This window comes from Tigriopus californicus, chromosome 12, assembly GCF_007210705.1.
Source record: "Tigriopus californicus strain San Diego chromosome 12, Tcal_SD_v2.1, whole genome shotgun sequence".
Taxonomy (NCBI): Eukaryota; Metazoa; Arthropoda; class Copepoda; order Harpacticoida; family Harpacticidae; genus Tigriopus; species Tigriopus californicus.
Genome location: NC_081451.1, coordinates 3,987,883 through 4,014,436, shown reverse-complemented (window position 1 = coordinate 4,014,436; position 26,554 = coordinate 3,987,883). Strand labels below are relative to the sequence as shown.

At 42.7% G+C, this 26,554-nt stretch overlaps 1 protein-coding gene across 3 annotated transcripts; it reads left to right on the top strand.

Moving 5' to 3' along the window:
• Nucleotides 1–334: 334 nt before the first annotated feature.
• Nucleotides 335–20,570, top strand: LOC131891910 (beta-1,4-galactosyltransferase galt-1-like). Of its 3 annotated transcripts, XM_059241602.1 has the most exons (5): nucleotides 335–563; nucleotides 12,946–13,065; nucleotides 13,833–13,959; nucleotides 14,072–15,254; nucleotides 19,925–20,570. In XM_059241602.1, exons 3-5 carry the CDS (start codon nucleotides 13,840–13,842, stop codon nucleotides 20,128–20,130), a joined length of 1,509 nt encoding a protein of 502 aa, XP_059097585.1. In that variant the 5' UTR covers nucleotides 335–563; nucleotides 12,946–13,065; nucleotides 13,833–13,839; the 3' UTR covers nucleotides 20,131–20,570. The 3 variants fall into 3 exon arrangements, with proteins under 3 accessions (XP_059097585.1, XP_059097584.1, XP_059097586.1); XM_059241601.1 differs by lacking the exon at nucleotides 12,946–13,065; XM_059241603.1 differs by lacking the exons at nucleotides 335–563; nucleotides 12,946–13,065 and adding an exon at nucleotides 5,255–5,446.
• The last annotated feature ends 5,984 nt before the right edge of the window (nucleotides 20,571–26,554 follow it).

Here is a 26,554-nt window from a genome sequence, read left to right as displayed (position 1 = left end):
ATGATATGGAGGGCTAAAAGATGACATCTACCTCTCATCCCGGTGGAGGAATGGGGACCATAAGGGAGTCAATATGAAAATTCCTCAGTGACTCATCAGTCTTGGAGACCCGTTTCATCATTCTCATGCAAGAGTCTCACTTTTTCGGTCCAATAACCAAAGCTGGAAATGCAAGACTTGTGACAAGTGACAATATGAAATGAGAGGCTTAATCCGATCACGGAATCTCATCCCAGCTTCTATTGCTTTCCTTTAAGTTGGTAACTGTAGATTGATCTAAACGGTAGTTTGTCAATCAATTTCGGAAATGTTTGGATAGCTAGATTGAATAAGAGCTGGCTAATATAGGTGAGCAGTGTAGGAGCCAGCCTGAATAAGAGGAGAATCCGTTCCTCAAGTGCTCAAGTGCTTGACTAGGAGAACCTGAAGCGGAGCATCTGTTGCTGAAGTAACATTTTTTGAATTTAGACTTTCTAGCAGTCGCCAGTAAGGTTGGTCCCAATCTTGATGTCACAACTAGGCTGAGTTTTTGTGCTGTCAAAGTGGTCGCGTGGCTGTTTGAGGTTAGTATTTTGACTTATTTTAAATTTCTGTACTTCCGATCTCTGATATTGCAATTGTTCATCATTTAATTATATGTGATTTCTATTTCCATGTAGCCTATATTTTCCTTCATTATCAACTTTATCCCTATTTAGGATATTTCATGTATTTTTGTTTCAGGAGTATTATTACAGCCAATGTTTTTAGTTTCTGATTCTTACTTTTTTAGTTCAATTGCAAATTTCACTACAAAATTGGATTCTGGAATATGCACCCATTTCATGGAATTTTCATATGTTGAAATTCTCGAATATTCATGTAGGGTCAGTTTTTGTTCACCAAGGATAGCTTCCTTGGTTGGAAGAAAGTCGAGCAGAATCTAGGTCAATGGTGCATCTACACTAGATACGTATAATTACGTAAATTGTTAGCCATATCACAAACATTTTTCAGTTTGAGCCTGTTGAAAAAGTAGTTGCCATGTAGGAAATATCTCAATGACAACAGCATTCACATAGTTAATGGAAATTAGATGTTCAATTTGAACAATGTTGGCGATTCAGTAATTTAATTAAGCATGGTAAGTACGAGGAAATATAAATTTATTTTGCTTCATTATAACCCGGGAAAACGCCACACAAGAAACCAGGATAATGAAATTGTCGATCAATGAAAAAGACATCAGATGTCATCAACTCGTCACTTTATGTTGTAGTCGCACTCACATCTTAGATTTCAAATCGATCTTAGATCAACTACAATTACAATTTGCGACAGCGATTGCAATTTCCGTTTAGCAAAGGACGCATGAAACACTCATCCAAACCTATGATCTTTCTTGTCTTTGACACCTTTTAAAATCCAGATCGGTCATTCTAACCACCGGCGGCTATTTTTGACCACCTTCCTGCATTTTCTGCCATTTTTGCCACTTTCTGCCGCTTTCTGCCGCTTTCTACCACTTTCTGACATTTACTACCACTTGTGGCAGAAAGTGGAAGGAATTCGATCAATCCCTATTTTTTCCATCGCTGCTGCCAGGTGGTAGAAAATGGTCTCAAATTAAGTAGCGCTTCTGGAGAGCGATGGCAAAATTCAACTTTGAAGGAATTTCTGCCACTTTCAGCCACCAATTTCTGCCAGGTGGTCAAAAATGGCTTTTAATAATTTCCCATCAAAGTTGTCAAAAATGGCTTTTAATGATTTTTCATCCCTGCTTCTGGCTCCGATGGTGTGACGGACAGGGATGAGAAATCATCAAAAGCCATTTTTGACCAAGTGGCAGAAAATGGTGGCAGAAAGTGGCAGAAATTCCTTCAAAGTGGATTTTTGCCAACAAGAATATTACTTTAATTGGAAATTATTAAAAGCCATTTTTGACCACTTGGCAGAAATTGGTTGTAAAATTCGACTTTGAAGGAATTACAAGAGAGAACACAAGAGAACTAGTGCCCTGTGTTAGAAGAGTGCGACAGTGAGTTCAGCGCACCGTCGCGGTGAAATTTTGAACCTTCAATTCCGTTCCAAAACAATGAGTTTAAATGCGTCCCAGGTCCAAACCAAACGCATCTTGTTAAATGTTTATCCCTTATTGGTTAGTTATAAGGCTGAAGTTACTCTTTAGGCATCATTACCTGCAATCACAGCAACACCAAATTCGGATTATGCACTTTTTCCCCAGAAAATGGACAAAGTGGCGCATAAAGTGGTGTTTAAAACATTAACTTACGTTTAAGGATGTCTGAAATGCAACTTCAACCTTAAAACTAACCTTTAAAGCAATAACATTAAGAAAAAACGAGTTTGGTGTGGGACTGGGACGCATTTAAACTCGGTGTTTTGGAACGGAATTGAAGGTTCAAAATTCTGCCGCAGTGGTGCGCTGAACTCACTGTCGTACTCTTCTAATACAAGGCACTAAAGAGAAATACATGCAAATGTAAACAACATCAGCTGACCCAAAAAACGAAAGACATGTAACGGCCATACTTCAAATCTTGAGACCCATTTACTATGAAAATGTTATATAAATCAATCTTTTAGTTGCTCTTGGAGTACGCATCCCACTTGGGCTCTAATGACCGTAGCAGGTCTAAACAAGATCGAAAAGATGCAGATGAGCTTCATGTGAAATATTGCATTAACATATTGGGATGGACTTTTTAATCTAAAGCAGAAGACACCATCCCTCCTTTTCCTTCGGCATACTGCATAACATGGAGCACTAGTCGAACTACGCCCCAAACAAAACCGGCCCAATCCTCGCCGAGCTCCCCACCGCCATGGACGCCCATCCATGGAGCATTTCATGGCCCATCTCACGACCCCACGCGAGCCCGTGACCCCCGTCACCTTGTGATCTTTCACAACTGTTCCACCATGTCATGCGCGCTTGCCTCGTCCAAGACCGCTATCCTGACCCAAGGCACGCTACTCAGGGTCGCCAACACGCCACAGGGCGACACAACCAACCTCCAAGCCAAGTACAACGAGCTAGAGGCCGACAGGAAGACGTTTGAAGTGGAAGGGTATAGCTACCTCAGTGATGACCCAACAGAGAGGACCAACCCCACCAAGGCGGCCATCATGAAATATACAGAGAGGTCCATCCGAATGGAGGCAGACTTCAAGCTGGTAGATGCAGAGATCCTCGACATAGAATTCACCCTTCTAAACACACCTTCCACGGCCCCTGCCTCCACTACGCCGGTGCCACAAGCCGCCCCCAGGCCGCCCCAGTTCAGGCTGGTTGTCTCCGTAAAACCAGCAACCCTGTCAGCGTCCTCCACGCCCCTTGAACTACAGCCGTGGATGAGGCACTTTGACGAATACGCCGGAGCGTCCCACCTGGATACGGCCACGGATGCCACACGGATAGGTGTCCTGAGGTCATGCCTCTCCCTTGACTCGTGCGACATTGTGAAGAATGTCACCAAAGACCCGGTTGGAGAGCCATTTCCTGACGTTATATCCCCTCTTTTACCAGCACTGTGAGTTACTTGCCCACAAGAAGAACGGCAGAAGCTTCTCCTACTACATGGCCGCCTTCAACAGGATCGCCTTTGCAACCAAGTTGTGAGAGATGACGAGAGAGGGCCTTGAAATGTTCTTCATCTTGATGGGATGCCAGACTAAGACGGCTCTCTTTAAGAAGCTGAGAGTAGAAGCTACACGCCGCCACCACGGCCTTTGAGGCCATGGCCGCCGAGGCTGCCACGCCTGCCATCGTCCCCGTCAACGTGGTGGCCACCAAGGAGACCATTGAGGACATCATTGCCGCAATGGAGGCTGCTTGTTGTGGGTTTTGGTCCCAACGCCATCAGGGGCCAGCTTGCCCGCTTTGTGAGAAGCTCTGTTTTAAATGCGGGAGAGTGGACCACATCCATGTGGTATGCCACTCCCCTCGACGGGAGCCTACCTCTCGGTCTCCCACCAGAGATTGCGGACGCAAACGCTAGCCCCAGTGCCACAATTCGGCGTTTGGGCGCCGTTACAACGCCAACAAGGACGCTCAGAGCCCCTCCTTTAGCCGAATCAATTGGGTGTTGAGGTCCATGCTCATCAACACCGTCTCCCGTCCCCCAGTCTCCAACAGTGAGCTCTTTGAGCTAATGGCTGTTCCTGACTCTGGTGCAGCGTGGTCCGTCATCCTACAGAGGGAGGTTCCCTCCACCATCCCGCTTGCCCCGTCGTCCACGCGGCTCATTGCCGCAAACGGCCCGCCAATCACCAACCTTGGCATGCTCTCCCTGCCAGTTTCCATGGCCGTGGGCTCTCCTATAACTCTTGACCCTGTTGTACCAGGCATCCCAGGCCCAGCCCTCATTGGGTGCTTGGACCTGAAAGCCTTAGGCATCCACCACAATGATTTTCCGCCCGTCCACAGGTGCCATGACATCATCAAGCCAATCAACACAAATACCAAGCCCTGCAATGCCCAGGCCTCTACCTTGTACAAGGAGATCGCGGCGACCGTAGAGGGACTCGAGGCGCCAGCCAAGGTTGACGAGATCGAGTACATGAAGTATAAGGTAAAGCAAGAAGAGTCAGAGCTAAAGGCCCCCACCACTAAAATAGCCCTCTACAAAAGATGCCTTGTTAATGCTTTAGTGTCCAGAGCTTTCAAAGCCAAGACAGCCAGCCAGTTTGAAAACCGATCAACCAAAACCATATATTCCTTTCCGGCCGCTTGAAAAGGGTCGACTGAAATGCTTTCGAATGGTCTGGAGGACTCAGATTTCTGAATCGTTTCCATTGGTTGAGTGGAACGAATTTTTTGGCACAACCGACAATTTTGAATTTGGAGGGGGATCTCGTTGCTCATTCCTGGCCAAAAGCATCTCACACGGGCAGCAGCCCTGATCTTTCTTACACCCTGATGGGATTGATGTAGGACGACTAGGATCGTCTTCCGAGCGGCCAAAGGAACCACCACACGAGCATTGTACAGAATGACTCGATAATCTTCATCATAAGATAGCCCATCCCAATAATTCTTGTAAGCCAAAGCCGTATGTGACGAAGGGAGTGCTCGCAGATCCTTGCCTTGTAACAAAGTTTGATCCACTTCTTCATACAACGGATCCTCTATGTCAGCCCTTGACATGAAGCCTAGATTCTGGTCCAATTCTCCCGTGATTTGGCAAACCTGTACGTTGTTCACAAATGGCTCATCCTCAACATCACTGGCATTTGACGACGGGTCGAATAAAGGACCACGAGACAGAGCATCTACTATCCAATGCTTCTTGCCTGGAATCCATTCAATCTTACATGCGAATCCAGATTTAGTGCTAATCCATCGTTGCCGCCGTGAATTTTCGATGTCAGATTTATCAGAGCAATCAAACAAGCCTGGCAATGGCTTGTGATCGGTGAAAACCTTGAATGAGATCCCTTCGAGGTAGGAACGGCACTTCAAAATAGTCTACTTAATTGCTGGGGCTTCAAGCTCACACATTGCATTTCGGCTTCAGCCAAAGCGATAGTCCTTGATACGCATTGAATCAGTTGAATGCGTCCCTGGGTAGAGGTCTGGATTAGGGCAAAACCAAGGTCCTTCAGCCTGGAAGCATCAGTGAGAAGGGACGTTGCAATGAAGGATCAAAGGGCGATAAGTGGACCCTCTGGTTCAGAGAGGATCACTTTTGCCTTGGAGAATCTATTATGCTCTGGGAGCCACTGAAATTGAGTCTTGGATCTGAGGAGTGGGCGTAAATGTTCCGAAACGTGAGCCAAACCGAGAACAAATTGACCCAGTTGGTTGGCCAGACCAAAGAATGATCACAGATCGGTGATATCCAATGGTGTAGGAAATTTTGATATGGCCGCAGATTTGTCTGGATCATGTCGAACGCCATTGGCATGTATGACAAACCCAGCAAATTTGACCTCGTTTCCCACATGGATCTTTGCCTTTGATAAGGTAATGCAATGCTCTTGACAGTGCTGTAGTACAACCGACAGTCTCCTTTGTTATGATCTGCGTCATCTGACTCCCAATCTCTGAATTGTTGTCAATTACTATCGACATGAATGAGCAAGAAAGTTTCGAAATAGAACATGGCGCAGCTGGCAGGATTGACACACCGTGCAACAATTTATTAATTCGATTTCTACTTCGACTTATTCAGTTTTCAATGGCGACCTCGAATTCGTCCGTTGCTTCCTTTCGAGCCTATACGGGCCAGTACAATTGCTTCCGTGAATCATTTTCTGTCAAATTTTCCGGACCCCGTTCCATTGGGACTAATGCAACGAGCCCGGATCCTCCAGACTCGAAAGGACGAGGCTCGATTAAAGGCTGAGGATTCTCTAACGTTCGCATACTCGCTAATCCCAGAGGATGGATTGGAGAAACTTGAAGATGAGATGGCAACAATTTCGGGCATGGCGCGAGAACTTCGATTTGTATTTTTCTTCGAATAACATGGTAGATTTTTCTCTGGATGAACAGAAAGGATATTTACGAGCTTGCGTTGATTTGAAACTTCAGCACCAAATGTCCATAAGAGTTTCTTCTCCTTCGAAATCCATTCAAGAATGTGTTGATGATATTCGTCAAACATTTCTTCAAGAAACCCCTCTTCTCACAAGGAGATACAAATTCTTTAGGTGTAACCAGCGCCCTGGAGAGCTGTTCACTGACTGGTATCTCAGGCTGCAGATCGAGGGAAATGAAGCTGAGTTGGGCTCCTTTTCGGGTGATGATTTCTATTCCATGCGGATTATCATTGGTACGTGAGACAAACAACTTTGGGAAGAATTTCTTCGTCGTGGAGTGAGCACACGTGAGGAGATGCGCCATAGCATCAGCATGGCAATCTGCCTCAAATGTCGAGAGATCATTGAATGCTAATGACTCAGAAATATCTGTGTCCGCCGTTTCAACCTTTAATCACTCAAGTTCAAACGAGCCAACTTTCCAAAGTCTCAAGGGTAAATGTTTTCGATGCGATGGTCCACCTGAGAAACATGTCAAAATTGGCGAATGTTTCTCTCAAAACTTACAGTGTTATAGATGCATAACTATGGGTCACTTATCATCTGTTTGCTTCAAAACTGGGTCTGCTTCTCATCTCATCCTTATCCAAAATATTGATTCCATGACAATAATCAGAGTTCATCACGACCGGACTCACGTCCTCGTCAATACCCTTCTTCTTCTTCATCATCCAAGGGAAATGCTTCATGCATGGTTGTTCAAGTCAACTCTCTTTCTACGAAAACACCTTTAGTGACCATCCATATTACTCCCCACGTTGGTGGGATTCATTTTGCGTCGATGCTCTGCCAGATACCGGTGTATCTGAACCCATCATTGCTCAAGACTTGGTCTGGAAGTACAAAATTCCAATAGAAGATCGTCGTTGCAACATAAAGGCTGCAAACGCAATCAACATTCCTTGCACACGTTTGGTGACATTTGTCATTGCGTAATTTGATGGATCTTGGCATTATTCCGCCAAATTTTCCTAATCCCCCAGAAAAAATAAAATCTTTATCAATTTGCGAGGACCAGAGCCCTCACGAAGATCCGATTTCCTTGACTGATACCCTTCATCCAGTTTTTCAAAGATTTTCGGACGTATTTAACAATGAGGATATTCTTCCTCCCATGAAGGGCCCTCTGATGAAAATTCATCTATGCTCCGATTGTGATATCTAACCAACCAGCATTTTGGTAGCTCGACGTGTGCCCTTTGCCTTGGCATCTGATGCAGAAATGGAGGTAGACAAGCAACATAAGGCTGGCATCATTGAGCCAGTGTCTTGGCCAAGCTCGTGGACTAGCCCGGCGATATTGCTCCTCAAACCTAATGGCGCTGGTATTCGTTTGGTCACGGATTTCACGGCTCTCAAACGCTTCGTACGTCGGCCAGTCCACCCCTTTTCAACACCCACGGAAGAGGCTTCTTCCATACCTCCATCGGCCAAGTTCTTTGAACCGCTAGATGCACAAAAAGGTTACTGGCAAATTCCTCTGGCTAACGATTGTGGAGACTTGACCACCTTTCTCACTCCTTTTGGCCGCTATCGATACTGTCTTGCCCCCATGGGCCTGAACGTGTCGGGAGAGGCCCATGGCTCTTGCAACCGAAAGGCTAGGTTAGGTCAGGTTAAGTTAGGCTAGCAACAAACTGTCAAAATGGCATCACTGACTTTCTTGATGTTGACAGCTTATATACTTGTGTACTTGTTTTAAAAAATCTGTTTAAGGTCCATAAAGTTTAATGTGGACCTGAAATTAGCTTTGCCGGGTTTTCTATTAATGAGAGGGGCGTGCATCCAAATCCTGAAAAATACATGGCAATTTCAAAATTCCCCGTCCCTTCTAACATCACAGGCTTTAGATCGTTCTGCGGATTAGCCAATCAATTGGGCCAGTTTGTGCCAAATCTAGCTTATATTCTCGAACCTCTTTGCCCTCTCCTTAGTACTCGGGTTAAATTGCAGTGGCTCCCGGAACATGAAAGGGCCTTTTAGTCCTAGCCCATTTCAATCCCGTCCTCAACACTTCTCTATTGACCGATGCGTCAAGATTGAAGGGTTTGGGATATACTTCGATCCAAATCACGGATTATGGCAGGATAGTTCTTATCCAATGCAGTTCACGGGCGGTATTCTCCGCTGAACGCCGTTATGCTGTTTGTGAACTAGAAGCCATGGCCATTGCATGGGCCATGATTAAATGTCGATTATATTTAGTGGGAGTCAATTTTGGGGTGATGAAGGATCATATACCGTTACTCGGAATCTTCAATGGTGCAAACTCATCCGCAATTGAGAATCCCCGCCTTCAACGTATTTTAAGGTCGATTTCTGGATTCACATTTGAGTTAAAATGGATTCCTGGAAAGACCCCCATCATTGCCGATGCCTTTTACCTGGTTTCCCGTTTTAAGTTGTCCTGAAGAAGATTTTTTTTTTTTGGTTTGGTTTGGTTTTTCACGGGCTTTTCTAACGCTCACAGGGAATGTAATTCCCAGTACTATTAAAATGAATAGACATAATCCGTTTATTTGTTACTTTAAATTTTTATATGATATTTGGTCTACCAACGAATTTGAGCTGGCAGACCGAGCTAGTCCTTGAATGTAGGGTTGATCTGGTATGCTATCTAAAAATTTGTCCAAGTCTGACTTAGAAGATGTTACTGGATCAACAAGGCCTACGTATTCCCTACGAATATCGAGGGAAGCAAATTAAACAATGAAGGAGCCCGAGAAAGAAGAGACGTGGACTTCATTGTTCGAACTAGCCGGATTCTCGAAGGCTTGAAGGTGCTCTCAAAACGCACATTAAGCCTCTGCGGTCACTACCATTGACCCTAAATCCTGGGTTGGGACAAAGCTCATGGATACTTTTGAAGACGTACAGTATCAGATACCTTTCGTACCTTCTCTGAACACTGTACAGTCCCAACTTTTTTAGCCTCTCCCAATATGAGAGCTCTCTCAATCCTGTGGTGTTCCTAGTGAAACATCTTTGGACTTGTTCGACCTTTTGCAAACCTGCTGAACTCATTGGAGCCCAAATGGCTGAGGCAAATTCAAGATGCGGCTGGACAATCGACTTGTACAGAGTTAGCCCTCAGCGCTTCTTCTTCAAACAACTCACACTCTTGTAGAGTCAAAGAATCGCACAGATCAAACAATGAGGCTTCTGCTTTTGACTTGGGCGCGTAAAATAAGCAAAAGAGCTCGATTGTGGAGTTTGGGTGATGGAGTTTCAAGACCGTCGAAAAATGATCGGACAAACGTGATTGCTCGCATCAAATGGCCTCGACTTTTGGAAAAGTCAGCAAAGAAGCTAGACAATGTTTGGACTTGGTCTTAGCAGGGAAGGATCCTTCCGTAATCAATAAGCCTTTTAATATAGAGGCTTTAGCTGTCTGGGTCAGTCAGACCAGGGCGCTGCTTGAACAGCAGGCTCACCCAATGGTTGAGAAGTCTACTGGTTTGGCCAATGTAGAGATTGGAGTAGTACCTCCTCTTGAAATAGAGCAAGAAAAGACAGTTGTAGAGAAAACAGGCTGTCCTGTTTACCGGAAGCAGCCTTGTCCTGAAGAAGGTCCTTCTGTAATAAATAAGCCTTTTAATATTGAGGCTTTAGCTGTCTGGGTCAATCAGACCAGGGTGCTGCTTGAACAACAGGCTCACCCAATGGTTGAGAAGTCGACTGGTTTGGCCAATGTAGAGGTTGAAGTAGCACCTCCTCTTGAAATAGAGCAAGAAAAGGCACTTGTAGAGAAAACAGTCTTTCCTGTTTACCGGAAGCAGCCTTGTCCTGAAGAAGGACAAGGCTGTCAGTTTGACCTCCCTAAATGGTGCCAGCAGCTTCTCAAGTTCGGCCTTGAGAAGTACACTGGGAAGAAGGGATGTTTGAAGGTAGATTGTCCTTTTTTCCACCCATACATGTACCGTTAGTCCATGAGACTTAAGACGTGCTTTAATGTACACCTATAGTTTAAACCAACTCTGGTTGCCGCTTTTGTGGAAAGTGTGATCACTAAGTCTAGGAGGTGATGCATGGTGCTTTATAAATTAGTGCTACCTTATAGAGACAGGATGAGATTTCGATGAAGATTGAAAATGAATCCAAGATAAAATTGTTCCCACAATCTGAGTTGCTCGGCGAACCCGGATCAGCTACTTCTAGGGGACAACCCATAATTGCGGAGAATCCAGATAAGATGTTTCTAAGATGCTTCTATGTACCAATTGCGATCTTTTAACTTTATCTGGGGTGGTGCAAGCTTTCAGTGAAAAGTATTGTCTGCCAATAGGATACGATCGCAGCCTCAGTTTAATTGGTTTTTTGTACCCCTTTGCGCTCAAGCGCCATCTTTCGGATATGTAGGGATGTGTCAACCGTAAAAATGCCACGGCTTTTTCAACCAACAATTAAACTTCTGTCTCAAAGTGAGCTTAAAGTTTTACCTTTTTATCGCTTCCACCTCTATCCTTTGTTTTTTGTGTGTAGCAGGTCCGCTAATTTCGACGCTATTGTTATTGACTTATGCCATAGCCAAAACTTCGACACATCCGTACGTAAGTCAAAAGGGGGCTCTCAAGTGCAAAGGGGTAAACAAAGACCCCCGTGAGCATGTCCTATTGCAAACTTTCATGCAGAAATATTCAAGCTGCATTACTCATCATCAATCTGAATTGCCAGGAGTCCAAATGTCCTTGCCAAGAACGATGTTGCTTTTGTCCCTCAACCATTGAAGAAGACGACGAACACCATTCGACATCCGTGAATGAAGTTTCCTACCACGCATTTCCCTTTACCATTACCTTAAGATTTTTCCCGAACATCGCTAATTATTTTGGGCAACTTTAGAAGAATTTTTGTGGTCCTTGGTACTATGAAGGGGGAACAAACGATTTGTGAAAAGGGGCACTAGTTCAGAATTTAAAGGTAAAAGAATTTAGATCTAGACTCTCGGTGGGTGTATTGTTGATAGTTTATACGACACTGAGGCTTCCCTTTCTGTAATAAATGAAGTGTTCTTCTAGATCCCTATCCATCTCCGACCATTTAAGTGTTGATTTGTCGTTGCTCCTTTTTCTGCCCATATGAACGTCTTTCAACCGTTCTCTTCTTTCCAGAGCAGTCTATCTCACTAGGGCTCTCTAGTAGAAGAGTACAAGCATGAAAAGTGACCCCTGACAGGCGCAGCCTCCAAGATCCAAGAAGGCAAATTCTATAACAATGGAAAATAATCGGAACCAGTTTTAGGTGACAATGCGTGCTCTAATCCTGCCGACGACTTTTTCCAAAAGGAGAGCCAATGTCATGTAAATTCTTGCTCCGGTGTTTTTTTCTTACTTTTTTGTTTGAATTTGGAGTAATTCATGGAGTATTTTCAGATATCAACGGAAAGTCCAAGTAAATCACCCAACTTCAAAAATTAATTTCAAGTGAGGCCATTTTGGATTGGTCATGATCGGCCTGATTGGTCGAGTAAATGTAGATGCTTAGCACTGAGCTTTTGAGAAAATTGCCCAAATCATGGTTTACATGTATTTGATGATATTGACTTTGTTAGTTACTTTTATTTTATGTCAACTCCAAGCTGAAGTCTTCATTGGCAAACCTTTTCGTTTGCCAGACATCCATTTATTGACAACGCCGGTTGAGTTGGGAGATTTATTTGGACTTTCCGTCGATATCTGAAAATACTTCTTGAATTACTCCAAATTTAAACGGAAATGTAAGAAGAAAAACCACTCAAACAAGAATCTACATGACATTGGCTCTCCTTTTGAAAAAAGTCGTCGGCAGGATTAGAGCACGCATTGTCACCTAAAATTGGTATTTTGCATTGTATTAAATTTTGGCTTCTTGGATCTTGGAGGCTGCGCCCGTCAGGGGTCGCTTTTCATGCTTGTACTTTTCTACTAGAAAGCCCTATATCTGACGTGAGGCACTCATTCACTGACCAGAATATGTCTATGACTATGTACATGGCTCTATAACCAGAACTTCCCTCCCTGATAAAATCCAATTATGTTTACTTTCTCTTGATGACAAAGGTTCCCACAATTGGCAAACTGTTTCCCGAACAGGACTACTGATTGGGATCAAATCAATAATCACGGGAGGTTGCAAATAGGGCAGCAAATTTACAATTTCAATAGCATATAGCATAACTGATGGAATGTCCGAAACCCGTTATTTAGCCTCAAAATGTAACCCTGATTTTTCTTCCGTCAAACCAGGGTTGCTTTTTGCTCAAACTTAAAAATTTTACGTTACGATAGAATCAGAAGGTACTTCCAAAAATTTCGGGTTTTCTGGCAACCTTGAATTTGAAGTTTGAAAGTGTCCATTTTCCTATCCTGTTTTCAACATTGTCAACCATTAGCTTTGTCACAGTTATCCTTCAAATTTCAGAAATTCCATTACCACTAATAATTGAACAAATACGCTGACGTGTGATCCGCAAACAGCGTACTCGGTCCAATACTTTTCCACTTAAAAGTTACTCCCATATCCAAAGTTGTCAGGTTAAGGGTGAGTTTTTTGGGACGTCTCGAAAATCCATTGGAAAATCAAAATATCAAGACGCTAAAACTCTTCAATCAGACCTAGTTAGTTTCTTGTACTTGAGTGCATCATAAGGTATGATTGTGAGATTTGGACTTTCAGGGTTGCTATTATGGTTAAAAATCTACTCAAGTTTGGCATGAATTGCAAAAAGTGGCTACAAAGGCAAACCGAATTCTTGGGATGATGCGTCTGCCCTGCTGCATATCCTGATCTCTTTAATCATGAGGGGGCTCTGGGACGATTATGACAATTGCGGGCTACAGCTAATCAGAGACAGAGGCATAGATCTATGGACAGAGGGGAGCGTTCTTCCAAGGGAACCATTGAAAATTACTTGACTCAACCTCTGGCTACTTGTTGCATTTTTTGTGTGGTGCACTGAAAAACTTTTTCTTGTTCTTAAATTGGCAAGCTATCTGGCATTTCTTCGTTCAAAGAGAACTAGACTGACCAGTTGTTGTTTTTCAATCTTCAAAGACCTCCAAACGATGGTGGTGCTCGTCTTCTTTATAAGTCATTAACTACTTTATTTGTATGACTTCCTCTTAACTTAAACAAAAATTCCATGCTTTTACTAATTTCTTTCCATATAAGTCATGCCTTATCTACCCTTCAGGTGTATTCGAGTACATATTAAGGATGCAAATATTGTTCAAATATCCTGTGGGGCTCAATGCGTTGTTGGTAAAAATGTCCAAATTCTGAGTAATAGTTATTTCCGTTTATTTCAGGTTAGTTATGTCCAAATTGACACGCGAATATAAAATGCATTCCGGAAAGCGGCTTGCTTTTGTTCAGACCGTTCTTCTTGTCATATTACTGAGTTTGATTGTCCACTTCACACTTTCCCAACTAAGGGTAAATACTTAATTGTTTTCGTTTACCGTAAATTTCCTAGCTTGAGCTACTTCCCCTCGGTTTGGAATGCTCAGGTAATGCAGCAATCTAAAAGATAACAGTTCCTTTTCAGGAAAGTCAATCCAATTATGTACCATACATATTTCGAATCAAAGAGAAGTATGTTGATCTCGAACCCTCACAAGGATCAATTTCTGTGGAATATGAAGCTGAAGCCACCGCTGAAACCTCAACCCATCCCATGTTGAACTTAAACCCAACTCTAGACGATTGGATAGGAGGAAAGATCAAGGGCTACAGAATTTTTGCCTTTTCCGCCTTCCTGGACATTCGGAACGCATCCGCCCCATATATTCGTGTTTTGGGGGCGGCACCCACCAACTATGAGCCTTTTGTTTCGGATATCCTTTGCGATGTATTCCAAGAGGACGGACAGCCTTTGAAAACAGTGCCAAGTGAAATAAGGATCCAAATGCCCTCCAATGGAGCGTCCAATTGCTCCTTTTTCTTTGAATGTGATCTCTCTTCCATATCCCGATCAGTTTGGCAAACGGCTTATTGGGTTAGCTTGAAGAGTTCACGTCCTCCAGATCAAAATAACACCTCCTTGCCCAAACTGAGGGTACATCACTTGGCCTTACCCAATCCAGCTGATTCAGATGGAACATTTGTTGCATGTATTAAGCCATTTTTTGGGCTTTGGAACTCTCCTTTTGCTTTGGTTGAGTTCATAGAGATGTACAAAATCTTGGGCGTATCCCACTTTGTGTTTTACGATACTTCAATTGGAACCGACGCTCGAAGGGTTCTTAATTACTATGCAGCCAAAGGATTGGTCACGCTATTTCGATGGACCCTCCCATATGACCGGAGAGATATCCTACATAATGCTCACCACACTTGTATCAATGACTGCAAGATGAGAGTCATCAACCGTTTCGAGTTTTTGGTGACAGTGGACGTGGATGAGTTCCTTCTGCCAACGAATGGCATGACTACTCTTTATGCTCTGATTCAGGAAATTCATAAAAAAGAACAAGCGAACAATCGGAACCCCTCATTAATCGGCGCATACACATTCCTCAACAAATTTTTCTTCAAGGAGTTCGGCAAAGTCACCAAGGACGATGGAGAAGGTGGAAAGACCGAGGAGAAGTTAAGGAACAGTTTAAGCACACAAGCGTACGTGCAGAGGTCGCCATCTTTCTTTGAATATCGGAGAAGGTCGAAATACATAGCCCGTCCAAATGCAACGGACTTTTTGACGGTGCACCACACAGCCAATTTCTCCCAAGGTAAAACTGAGCACAACTTGATCAAATTGTATGTTGTTACAGTTCAATATCATAAGAAATGAAGACTAGGGTTGCAGTAAGTACCATATAAGATTTTAGGCCCCAAGACAGCGTATTTGTTGTAAGCCACTTTATTAGAAAAATGGACAAATTTGTTTAAGTTGTTGAGTTTCATCAGTTCTGTCGAGTTCAAAAAGTTTCAGCTTAACCAACCTGTGTTGGTCAACCGTGATCATGATCGGCATGTGTTGCTCAAATCAAGTTCAACGAGAACAAGACATGAGACTTAGCTACCTAGTCTCAAGTTTCACTAAGAAATGAATAGTGTTGACATGAAGAGAGTAAGCCTTAGAGTGCTATATATTCAGGAGCATAGTATTATGTACAGAGAAGAGAATGGTTGCGCCTAGAGCGCCCATCCCATATCTGTCGCAACTTGTCGTGACTTCCAGAGTCTCTTTTGTAGCATCATGCTTTTAGTTGGCTTTCTCATGGCGATGCTTTAGTCTGTATGCAAATCTTTGCGGTAGGGTTCCATTGTACGCAAGGCTATGAAGAAAATGGGGGAAGAAATATTAACTGAAGCATAGAAAGGTAAATTCACATTGCCCTCGCCCCTTACCTTATTGTACAGATCTCGTGCTAATTTTCCGATTTGTTGTTTTGCTATGGCGCACTTCAGTTGATAAGATTTGTGAGGCAACGAGATATCAAATGAAAGTTATTTGAATAATGCAAACTAGTCAATGAAGACTGCATTACGCTTGGCAAGTGGAATAAGCTGTTGACGTCTATGCAACCGGCACCAATCATACTTACAATTTAATATTTATTTCATCTTGTCGGCTTGTTGAAGAGAACAGTTGTCTAATATTGAGCCATGATTTCAGTGTGGTGACGGGATTGCACCAAAAATGGTATTTTTGATATTTGCAACACAAATTCATTTGGATTATAGTGCTAGGTGGCATTGATGTTCATTTCATGAGTACTCCACCCAAATGCACAAAATCAGCGTGCAGGTAGACTTTTTCCTAAAATTTGCTTTACGTCCCATGTTTAACAACCCGGGCTATCCATTCAGATAGAGATGCAACAAAAGGGCAAAAAATACAAAAGCTCTGAAGAAATTGCAGATATTTCTAGTTCAATATACTCTTTTTATGCGAGCCAGTAGCAAATAAACGAAAGAAGAAAATGTTATAGTAAACAAAATTTCGAAAGGATATCGAAAAATGGGTGCACAAACTGTCTCTAAAATATTCTATTTTACTGAACCATAATAATAGGTCTCATTTCTTAATTAAAGTACGCCACGCATCCAAAGCCACAATGAATATTTGTTAGGTACATAAATAAATTACAAACACTCCATTTGCTTTGAACAACAAAAGCTTGTTTCAAGGCCAAACGTTTGACCTTTATCCCTGCATAGACTGTGTAGTGCTTACAAATTAGCACACCATAAGAACCGAAATAAATCTTTCTTCTCTAAATACTTTACCCAAGTATTGGAGCAGTTTGTTTTTGAAAACTGAAACGACGTAATCTCTTTAAAAAAGCGAGATAATCACGCTTTTTAGGAAAAAGTCACTTGAAACAAGAAGCAAGTATCATAAAATGATAGAATCTAATTTGTTTTAAATTTTTAATCTTTTGCGTTTTTTCAAGAGTAAGGGGTAAGATAAATAGAAAACATTCAATTTTTGAGCAAAATTGGTGAAGCGAAAAAATGATTCAAAACACACAGAAGTTGCAAATAATACAAATTGATTGGAGATGGTGAATAATAATGCATTTGCATTTTTTGGACAGCCCTGCAAATAACACGCCATCCCAACTTATTGATTTTTTATTGGGAGAATATCCCGAGACTTTTAAACTTCATTTGCCAAATAGTTTGACACTTCTACCTTTATTCGCTGAACCATTTGCCAAGTTTTTCATTTATTTACTAAATATTCAGACATTTTAGCTAATTTAATTTTCTACTTCTGGTACTTGAAAGGGCCATTTTGTTTGCCAGAAATCTGAATCCGCAATGATGACTTATAAAAAAATGAGTAGTAGTAGTAGTAGTGGTAGTATTTGATATTCAAGTTTCGTTAGCAATTTGATATTTGGATGTACGGTACAGCAGGGATCGTGACACGTGTGGCAACTAAGGTGGCAAATGCCTTGTGAACCCGTGAGCCCAATAATGAGCAAGCACGATCCCGATGATGAGCTGATTCTTGAGGCCGATGGTGGATCGATCGAGCCCTTGAGCCCTTTGTGGTGGGCCAATTTGTGAGCTCAATGGTAAGCAGATCCAGTCGGTGAGCACCTTGTGGTGGGCCGATTTGTGAGCCTAGTGATGGGCAGATCCAGTCTGTGAACCCCTTGCGGTGGGCTGATTTGGGAGCCCAATGGTGGATCGATCCAGTCCACAAGCCCTCTGAGTGGGCCAATTAAAGAGCCCAATGGTGGACGCACCCAGCCCATGATCCCCTTGTGGTGGGCCGACTTTTGAGCCCAATGGTGAGCCAATCCAGTAGTCAGTGAGCCCTTTATGGTGCGCTGATCAGCAAATCTCCTATGGGAGGGCTAATCCTTTAGTATAAGACGAATGCCTCTGGTGGTCGCCATGACCCAAGATTCCTTGGATGGGGGTAAATTGCCTCTGGTGGGGGCTGGATCCCTGAATTCCTCAGTTAGAGGAAAAATGCCTCTGGTGGGCGCTTGATCACTTGATTCCTTGGATAGAGGACGAATGCACTGCTGAAGGCTGGATGTCTCTAATGGAGGCCGGAATTTGATCGTGACCGGGAGCCTGATCATTACCGGGAGTCTGACCGTGACCCAGACTCTCACCATAATCCAGAGTCTGTCCATGACCCGACATCTGACCGTGACCCGGAGTCTAACCGTGACCCGGAGTCTGATTGCGATCCCGTAAAGGAGTTGCTGTAGATTGAATTCATGCTCATCAATGTTTCTAGTCATGTGCATATTAACCTGTTCTTTTCAATAAAAAATCCTTGTTGGGCAGCCAGACCCACAAGTCTTTGACATTCAAACTAAACTGCGAGGTCTTAGAAGGCAGTAATATGAATAACCCAAGCCTCCTTTTAGCTATCCCACCAACTACTTGACAAGGGTGTTCCATTTCAAATTCCTTTTGGAGGTTGATTGTAGGCACCTTGCATTGAGGCTGGTCTAACGCTTTGTGGCCATCCACCACATTTTGTCTAGGAACGTGGGAAAGTCTTCTTTCTCTCTACATATCAACATTAGTGTTGCGTAGATGGCTTGTCAGAGAAAAGTCACTCCAACCAAGCCATTTGAGACTTTTTGAACACATTTTGGTAGTTGGGCAACAGGGTGTCGGGCTGATCGACTTCTCTTGCGTTACTCAGTTTCAACCAAAGGAGACAAACGAGCCATCAAGGCACTGGCTCCCTGAATTCGGAACTTGACTTTCAGAATTACGTAACTAAAATGTGTTCAAGCCGATCTCCATCGCAAACATCAGGCAGCCGCAATGGAGCCAAAAAATCTCAGAAATCTCGTGCGTGTCGTTTCTCTGACTAGCCCTATAGTGTTGCCTTCAAAGGCTTTGCTTTCCGATTGTTTGCGGCACAAAATTGGCGACGTTTTCCAATTTCGTTGCTAGTTTCTTTTGGGATCGGTGCTTTAACCACAACCATTAAATCATCCACAAAACTGATCAATCCAGAAACGAAGATGAGTGACATGTTTGAGAAATAAAATGGAGGCAGGGCGGACCTTTGGGGCAACCCACACACAATTTCTCGGAATAAGGAAAAGCTGCCCCCCCCCCATTTCCACCGTTGACCGGAATGACCGTATCCATTTTGTTGCCGTAGAACTCTAGCTTTTTATGAGAATGAACTAATCAAGAGCGTCAAAGGCAGCAGACAGATCGAATTGTAGCAATCTACGGATTCCTTGTCTGTTGATCGAGAGGCCTCATTCAAGGGAGAGACTAAGGCGCTGAAAGTTAATAGACCTTCCCTAAAGTCACGGTGACCTTTTAGAAGTATCCTTGCACTTAGGAGGTAATTCGTCATCTGAGAATGAACATTTCTTTGCAGGATTTTCAACATAGTAGGCAGAATAGATACAGGAGGTTAATTGTCGATGGATGACATGCCCCCAGAGGTTCCGCTAAAACGCGCCCTCCCATTTTTTGTATGTGACTACTCATGCCATCCAAGCCAGCGAGTGAGTTATGATTCAAGCCATAAATCAGAAGTACGAGCGTTTACAAACCTCACGTCAGAATGGTAGAGTAGTTCATACCACAAAAGCAAAAGAGTTTTGATCAGTACGGATTAAGGCATAGCTAATCAATGAACTTATCGATGAATCAAGGATGTCAAAAGCCAACCAACCAATTATGGACTCATATTGAATTAGTTAGCTCCTGAAAATTGAAGCAATGACTGTCTTCAGGAAACCACCCAAAAAACTCATGCTTTCTCAATGTTTGAATTTTCATAACAATGCCAGAATATGCATCAATTACCATTTTCACTCAAAACGAACTACATCTTATGAAAACACCGCAAGGAACTTGTATAAAGCAAATTCAGTTCTCAATGCCTGAATTCATGCATCAATTTGAGCCCATTGTTTATTCTCATAAGTTGCTTTTTGGCTTCCAGGATACAGAGACTATGTTGTTCCATCGCATCTGGGCCTGTCTCAACATTACCGCCTTTGTGCATGGCGTGGAATCAAGATTTGCCTAATGCAGAAGCCATTAATTGACACCAATGCGTGGACATGGGCATCCTTGTTAGTGCCGGCCGTGAAAGAGGCATGCTTGCTTCTCGATTTAAACAACATAAATGTGTGCCCTTTCATTTGAAATGAGAAATGAATGTTAAAAAAACTCGGCCCGGAAATTCAGTGTATATAATTTGGGTGCGTGATCGAACAAACTCTATCAATCAAATAGTAAATGATTGAAGTTTTTTTTTTCTTCACATAAATTTAGAGTTACACACAGACCTGATGCTTGCTTGTCTTATATTTGAAATGAGGGATTTACTATTTCATGCATTTGTTCATTTCTGGTGAACTGTGAATATTGGAGAGATAAGGTACGAAAAAAGGAAAGAAAAAGGCACGAACTTGGAATAGGCGCGAAGTCGAAGAACACAATAGCTTGATTCTTGGATACGGACGTCTCCTCTCCCCTCCTCTCACCCTTCTCATCACGATGGTCAAAAAGTCTTATCCAATTTTGAGAAAACTACCCGAATCCGTCTTTTCAAGTTTTCTACCCCACAAAATCATGATGAGAACCTGATCTGATTGACGAATTGACTTCTGGCTCAGATTAAACTCCCATTTGCCAATATGTACCAATATTTCTTTGAATAGTTCTAACAACCTTCAAAATGGCTTGTTAACCTTATGTCAGTCGTCTTATCCGTAAGACGACAGGAGTATCGTGATCATCCAAGAATCCAGCTAATATTTCCACATCGTCATTGCCAAGAGCAGAGCTTTGAAAATGAAGGTTGTATGCGACATTACATTGTGAAGAAAACGGATTGGCCAGCCTATGAGCGAAGGTAAAAGCAATTAAATTGATGGATTTTAGCAAGGACTAAGGGAAAAGGGAGACCTACAGTTAGGACGGAAATTCTTGGCAATCCCTTGATTTTCAGACATAATTCTATGTTACTCGTATAGTAATGTTTCAAATCGCACAATTCTTTTTGAGGATAATAGCATCAGTATGAGAAAACATCACTCCAAAATGAAACAGATTTGATAATTTCATTTTTGAGTTAGAACTTATCATGTATAAAAAGGTCTTGAAAAATATTGGCAACGTTTGTTACATCTAGTTCAGTCTTGATTTACACTGACTTGCTTATGGTCGAACTTTCCAGTTAAAACATGCAGATCACAGAAAGTATCCTGTCAAATATTGCTTTGCAAGTTCAAGCCAGATTGATCCCCGATTGGTATAAAAAGTCGTCCATTGCATTGGCGTCCATTCAGTTAGAAATTCGTATCGTTTGCATCATGGTCAAGGCCAAGTAGTACAGCTGGGATCTCCAAGCCAAAGCGATTGACGCCGATTAGTCTGGTAGTGTCTATCAACTCATTTTCAAAAGGTTTGACATCCCAATGTCCTCAGTGAGAGCCCTCGTCAAAAAGTACCAGCAACATCACACAGTTAAAAATCTTCATGGACGAGGTCGAAAAAAATCATTTTACCCCCGGCTGAAAGGAAAATTGTCAGAATGGTTTGGAAAATTCCAAAAGTGCCATCAAAGACTATCCTCAAGAGCCTGGAGGACGAGGGCAATAAGATTTCAAGATCAACACTGAAGACAACTCTTCATTGTATCGGTATTTGTGGATGGCAACCCCGTAGAACACCTCTACTGAAAAAGTGTCATTGTTCAAGACTGTTTGACCTTTGCTATGGACCATGTTGACAAGAACGAGGCATTCTAGTCTTTATGCTTGTGGAGCAACAAGACCAAAATTGAGCTCCTCGGACATCGTGACAAGTCGTTGTCTGGTGGGATGTTCCAACCATTAAGCATGGCGGCAGATCCATCATGCTTTGGGAGTGCTTTGCCGGCTCTGGTACTGGGAAGCCCGTCTGCATCAATAGCACCATGTACAAAGAGGACTACCTCAAAGTACTGCAAGACAACATTAATCAATCAGCAAAGGATCTCGGCCTTAGACGGCGATGGAACACGTTCAGGACAATGACCCGAAGCATATGTGTAAGATCATGACAAAGTGGTTGTCCGACAACAAGGTCAAGGTTCTGGATTGGCCAGCGCAGAGCCCGGACCTAAACCCCCATCGAAAACCTGTGCTACGAGCTGAAGCAACGGGTCTAGGCCATGCCAAGAGACACATGTCAGAGCTTGGTTGCTAATCATAGAAAACGATTGACTACTGTCATTAACCAAAAAGGATATGCAATTGGCTATTGATGTAAATAGATATCACGTTGCCAACAATTTCTGACATCAATATTTTAGCATTATTTAGTAAAATTCGGCAACAATTGGGTAGTTCCCGCTCGCACAACGGATTGTGCTCCTACTCAGTTGTCTATGTAAATTACTGTTTTTGTCAGGTATCAAAGAAATACAAACCCTTTTGTTGAAAGGTCTATGTAAGACGCTTCATTGGTGACCCCAACGTCGTTCCTCGCGTCGCGGGAACATCGCACAAACAACATGGAGGTTCCAAAATCCGAATTGGTTGCTCCTGTCGTTTCGACTTCTGTCTCCGCCGTTTCAGTCAAACTCCCTCTTTCCTGGTCGTCTCACCCGAAAGTGTGGTTCGCTCAAGCGGAGTCCCAGTTTTTTTTGAGGGGAATTTCGAGCAAAGATACAAAATACCATCATTTGTGGCCGCACTGGATCAGGGTTCGGCGAAAAGGGTGGTCGATATCATCTTTACCCCTGGAACGGACAATAGGCCATGATGTGGTGATCTGAACGTGTGAGCAAGGAAGAGGCTTGGCCAAGGCTGCCCGAGAAAGAAAGCTCTGAAATTTTGGGAAGAAATAGAGGTCAGCTTGGCTGGTGGAATCAGCATTTGCGATCAACATGACCTAGTCTCATCCGTGTCACCATGGTGGTCAAAAAGCCATATCAAGTTTTGAGAGAAATACTCGAATGCATCTTAGCAGTTTTATTTATCTTGCAAATGCATACGAAGCACTTCCTATCTTGTCATTTTATTGCATTGTTTTCTGCGTTCTCTCTCTGTAGGCATGATATCTTTCAACATTCTGTTGTTCCAATAACATCAAAACTTCGTGTGATGAATCGCCAGTGCAAATGGATTCCTCAGTTTCAATACCACCAATGAATGTTTCCCTTCCAAAAATCCCGACTCTTCAAGTGCAATTCCTCCTTTGTCTACTTTGGTGCATTTCTTCCCAAGAGAACGTGTAGAAACACTGGATCTGTTGCACAGAGTTGCACAACTGTCACAAAGTACCTAAATCAATAACACTCAAGATCAGTTATTACTAGAGTAAACACGATTGAGAAAGGTTGTGAAACCTTAGAAAAAAGCAAAAGTTACAAATGGATCAAGATTGCAATACTTGGAACGTTCAATGTTAAGCTTAGCTAATCGAAATCCGGGAAGACGGTATCGAATATTTGAAAAGAAAAGTACTTTACCAACTTTAGACCCAATTCGGCACGAACACACGACAAAAACTTGATAGTCAAGACGCTTCAAAATCTTACAATGACCTAATTGGCTCTAAGTTAAACAAATTGAAGCCTGAAAATAGATATTGAATGTGTTTTTCTGTCTTTTTTAGGTGTCCTGACTTGCAATTGGCAGGGCATTACTAACGAAACTACAAGTAACGAAATTACAGTAAATCGTTCGTTTTTTCGAAAACGGAGTTGTAACATTACATTCTATATTTGTGTAATTGTAACGACCCCAAAACAAAAAGAATTACTTGTTACTCGTTCCTTTTTAAACTTCCAGAATGGCCATTAAATTTTCGTTGATCTCGTGACTTCTGGGGAACCTTAAGGCTCAACAGAAATTGCCATTTTTTGCTAATTCCATTTAGCATATTACGATCAAAGAAAGTCAGAGTTGAAAATCGTTCGTGCTTTTAATTACTCTGAGGGTGTCCTTGGTTTTTTAATCTCATACTCTACTAGCTACTTTATTGTTTACATCTTCTCAATCAAATTCCGTTGCACTGAAAAGCGGATTCAGTGCAATTGTCAAGAAAGGAAAATCTCTCCTTAGCTTGACTATGATGCATCAAATTTCTAAAGCCTGCTCATTTCCATGACATAATGTCTAATATTGGTTTTCCATTATGACTTTTGCGACATTGTTTCAAACCTTCAACAATCATTATCCCATCCGGTCTTGACTTCTCAAAGCATTATAATGCAATACCTTTTGAACAATTATGCCAAGGTTAAATGCCAAGGTTCGTTGATAAAAAATGTTGAAGCGAAATCTTCAGATGATACTCATTAGGACTCATTGAGATAAAAGCACATTTTCTTTAGAGAAGAATGGTCTTGATGGAACAAAAACCATGAAATATTGGTTATCTAAAATTCGAGTAAAAGTAATTGAAACGAGTAACGCCATTACATTTTTTTTCGAGTCACAGTTGTGTAACGAATTACTTTTTTTGACCAAAGTAATTGTAAGTATCAGTCGTTCCTTTTATTGAGGAACGACTAATGCCCTGGCAATTGCTATGGAATATGGGGGAATAATCTCCATCAACAATATTGTTCAAAAGTGCCTGTTCTGCTTGAAGTGGCCCTCATGCGTCAAAATGGACACTAGATGGCCTTTTTCAATCAATCAAGTCAGTAGAAAGCAATAGACTTATTGATTATTGAACATTTTTAACTATTTTTATGACCAGAGTGACTAACTTGATGAACAAAAAGCCATTTGGAGGTGAACATTAGCAGAGCCGCCACAGTATTGCCCCAAGTTTCTTATCAGGAGGGTTGAGTACAAGGCGGGAAGCCTGTACGGGAGGCCTAATACCCTCGGCGGGAGGCCGAAAGCCTTGATGGGAGCCCAGATACCCTCAGCGGGAGGCCACAAGCCGGAGCAAGCGGCTATTGAAGCAAGCGGTTGCGGAAGCAAACGTCTACAAGATCCAACAACTGCAGGGACCCTCAAATGGAGTAGGGATCGCCACCAGACCGGAGGTTGAGTCGGAAGATAGTAATGGACTAACTTATCATTGAATCTTCCTAGCTTTTTATCTGACAAGAGGGACTTGTTTATATAACGAGAAGCAATATGGGGGCAAGCATCAGCAAGGTCGCCTCAGTCCTCCCCCAGCTTCTGACAAGGAGTGTCAAGGCATCAAGAAAAGATAAAAGCAAGACCATATATATCCTGGGTCTAAAATACGAGTCACGTTTTTGATACCCACGGCTACGTTGCTCCCTAATGTACATCATGAAGTTCAAACCCGTTTTACCCTTCATTTGGCATAAGAAAACAGGAGAAAACAATCAGACCAGGGTTCTGCTTGAAGAACAGCCTCGCCCAAAAGTCGAGAAGTCGACTGATTTGACCAATGCAGAGGCTGAAGAGGTGTCTCCACGTAAATTAAAGCAGTATAAGATAGTTTTGGAGAAAACAGTTGGTCCTGCTTACCAGAAGCAACCTTGTCCTGATGAAGGAACAGGCCGTCAGTTTGACCACCCTAAATGGTGTCAAAACCTTCTCAAGTTCGGCTTTGAGAAGTTCAATAGGAAGGAGGGATTTTCAAAGGCAGATTGTCTTTTTTTCACCCGTACATGTGCCGTCAGTCCATGAGACTTAAGACGTGCTTTAAAGTACGGTGTACCTCTGTCTACATAGAAGGGAAGCACAGGAAACAAAAGGACAGATAAGCTCAGTTTCGTACTCATAGAGCTGATCCTATTCCTAAACCTAGTCCCACCACACCCTCCTTCCTTAACCCGTTTAGCTTCCTGCCTCTCTCTCCTTCCACCTTCCACTCTTTCTCCCAATTCCCTCCTCTTCCTTCAAATACCCAATCAACCCCTATTCCTATAAACACTCTCCTCCCTAATATTCCTTGCCCCACACCTTTTCCCAAAATACGTTCCTATTCAAATATAGCTGCCCAACCCATTCCCCAAACTCAGGCATCCCCATCAGCTCATGCTTTGCCTCAATTAGATCACACCATTGCGGATAAGCGGGATTTTTTAACGGTTGGAGAGGATGGTCAATGATCTCATGAACTTGGTACGTCAAAAGAGAGGCCCTTAAAGGGGCTTTATTTGAACGTGCATTGTCTGATTTCTAATGGAGACAACACAAAAGTTAAGATATTAGAACTAGCCGTTGAGAGAGAGCTTTCATTTATCTCTATAACAGAAACCTGTCTTCGACCAGGGGTCTTAGATGAAGAGCTAACCATAGACGGTTTCCACTTAGTTGGTTGTGATTCGGTACGTCCTAATAATCCCATTTTCCCATTTGAGGTGTATGCCTGCTGTTCGCTTTTTTTGTTACAAAGTCAGATGGCAGCTTTATCGTTCAGCTTGCCATCTGATTTTGGTTGTCCCAATTGAGGGATATTCCCTATTTGTCGTCACAGCCAATATTAGTCATTACCTTACCCTTGGGAATGAGCGCAGGTTCGCCCATTTAAGTTGTTAAAGCATTAACTCATGCTGTAATTTAAATATCCCCAAACCGTGGATCAAACCAGGATTCGCAAATCGGGAAGCGGATTCTCTGCCAATACGGTACCCCAGCAA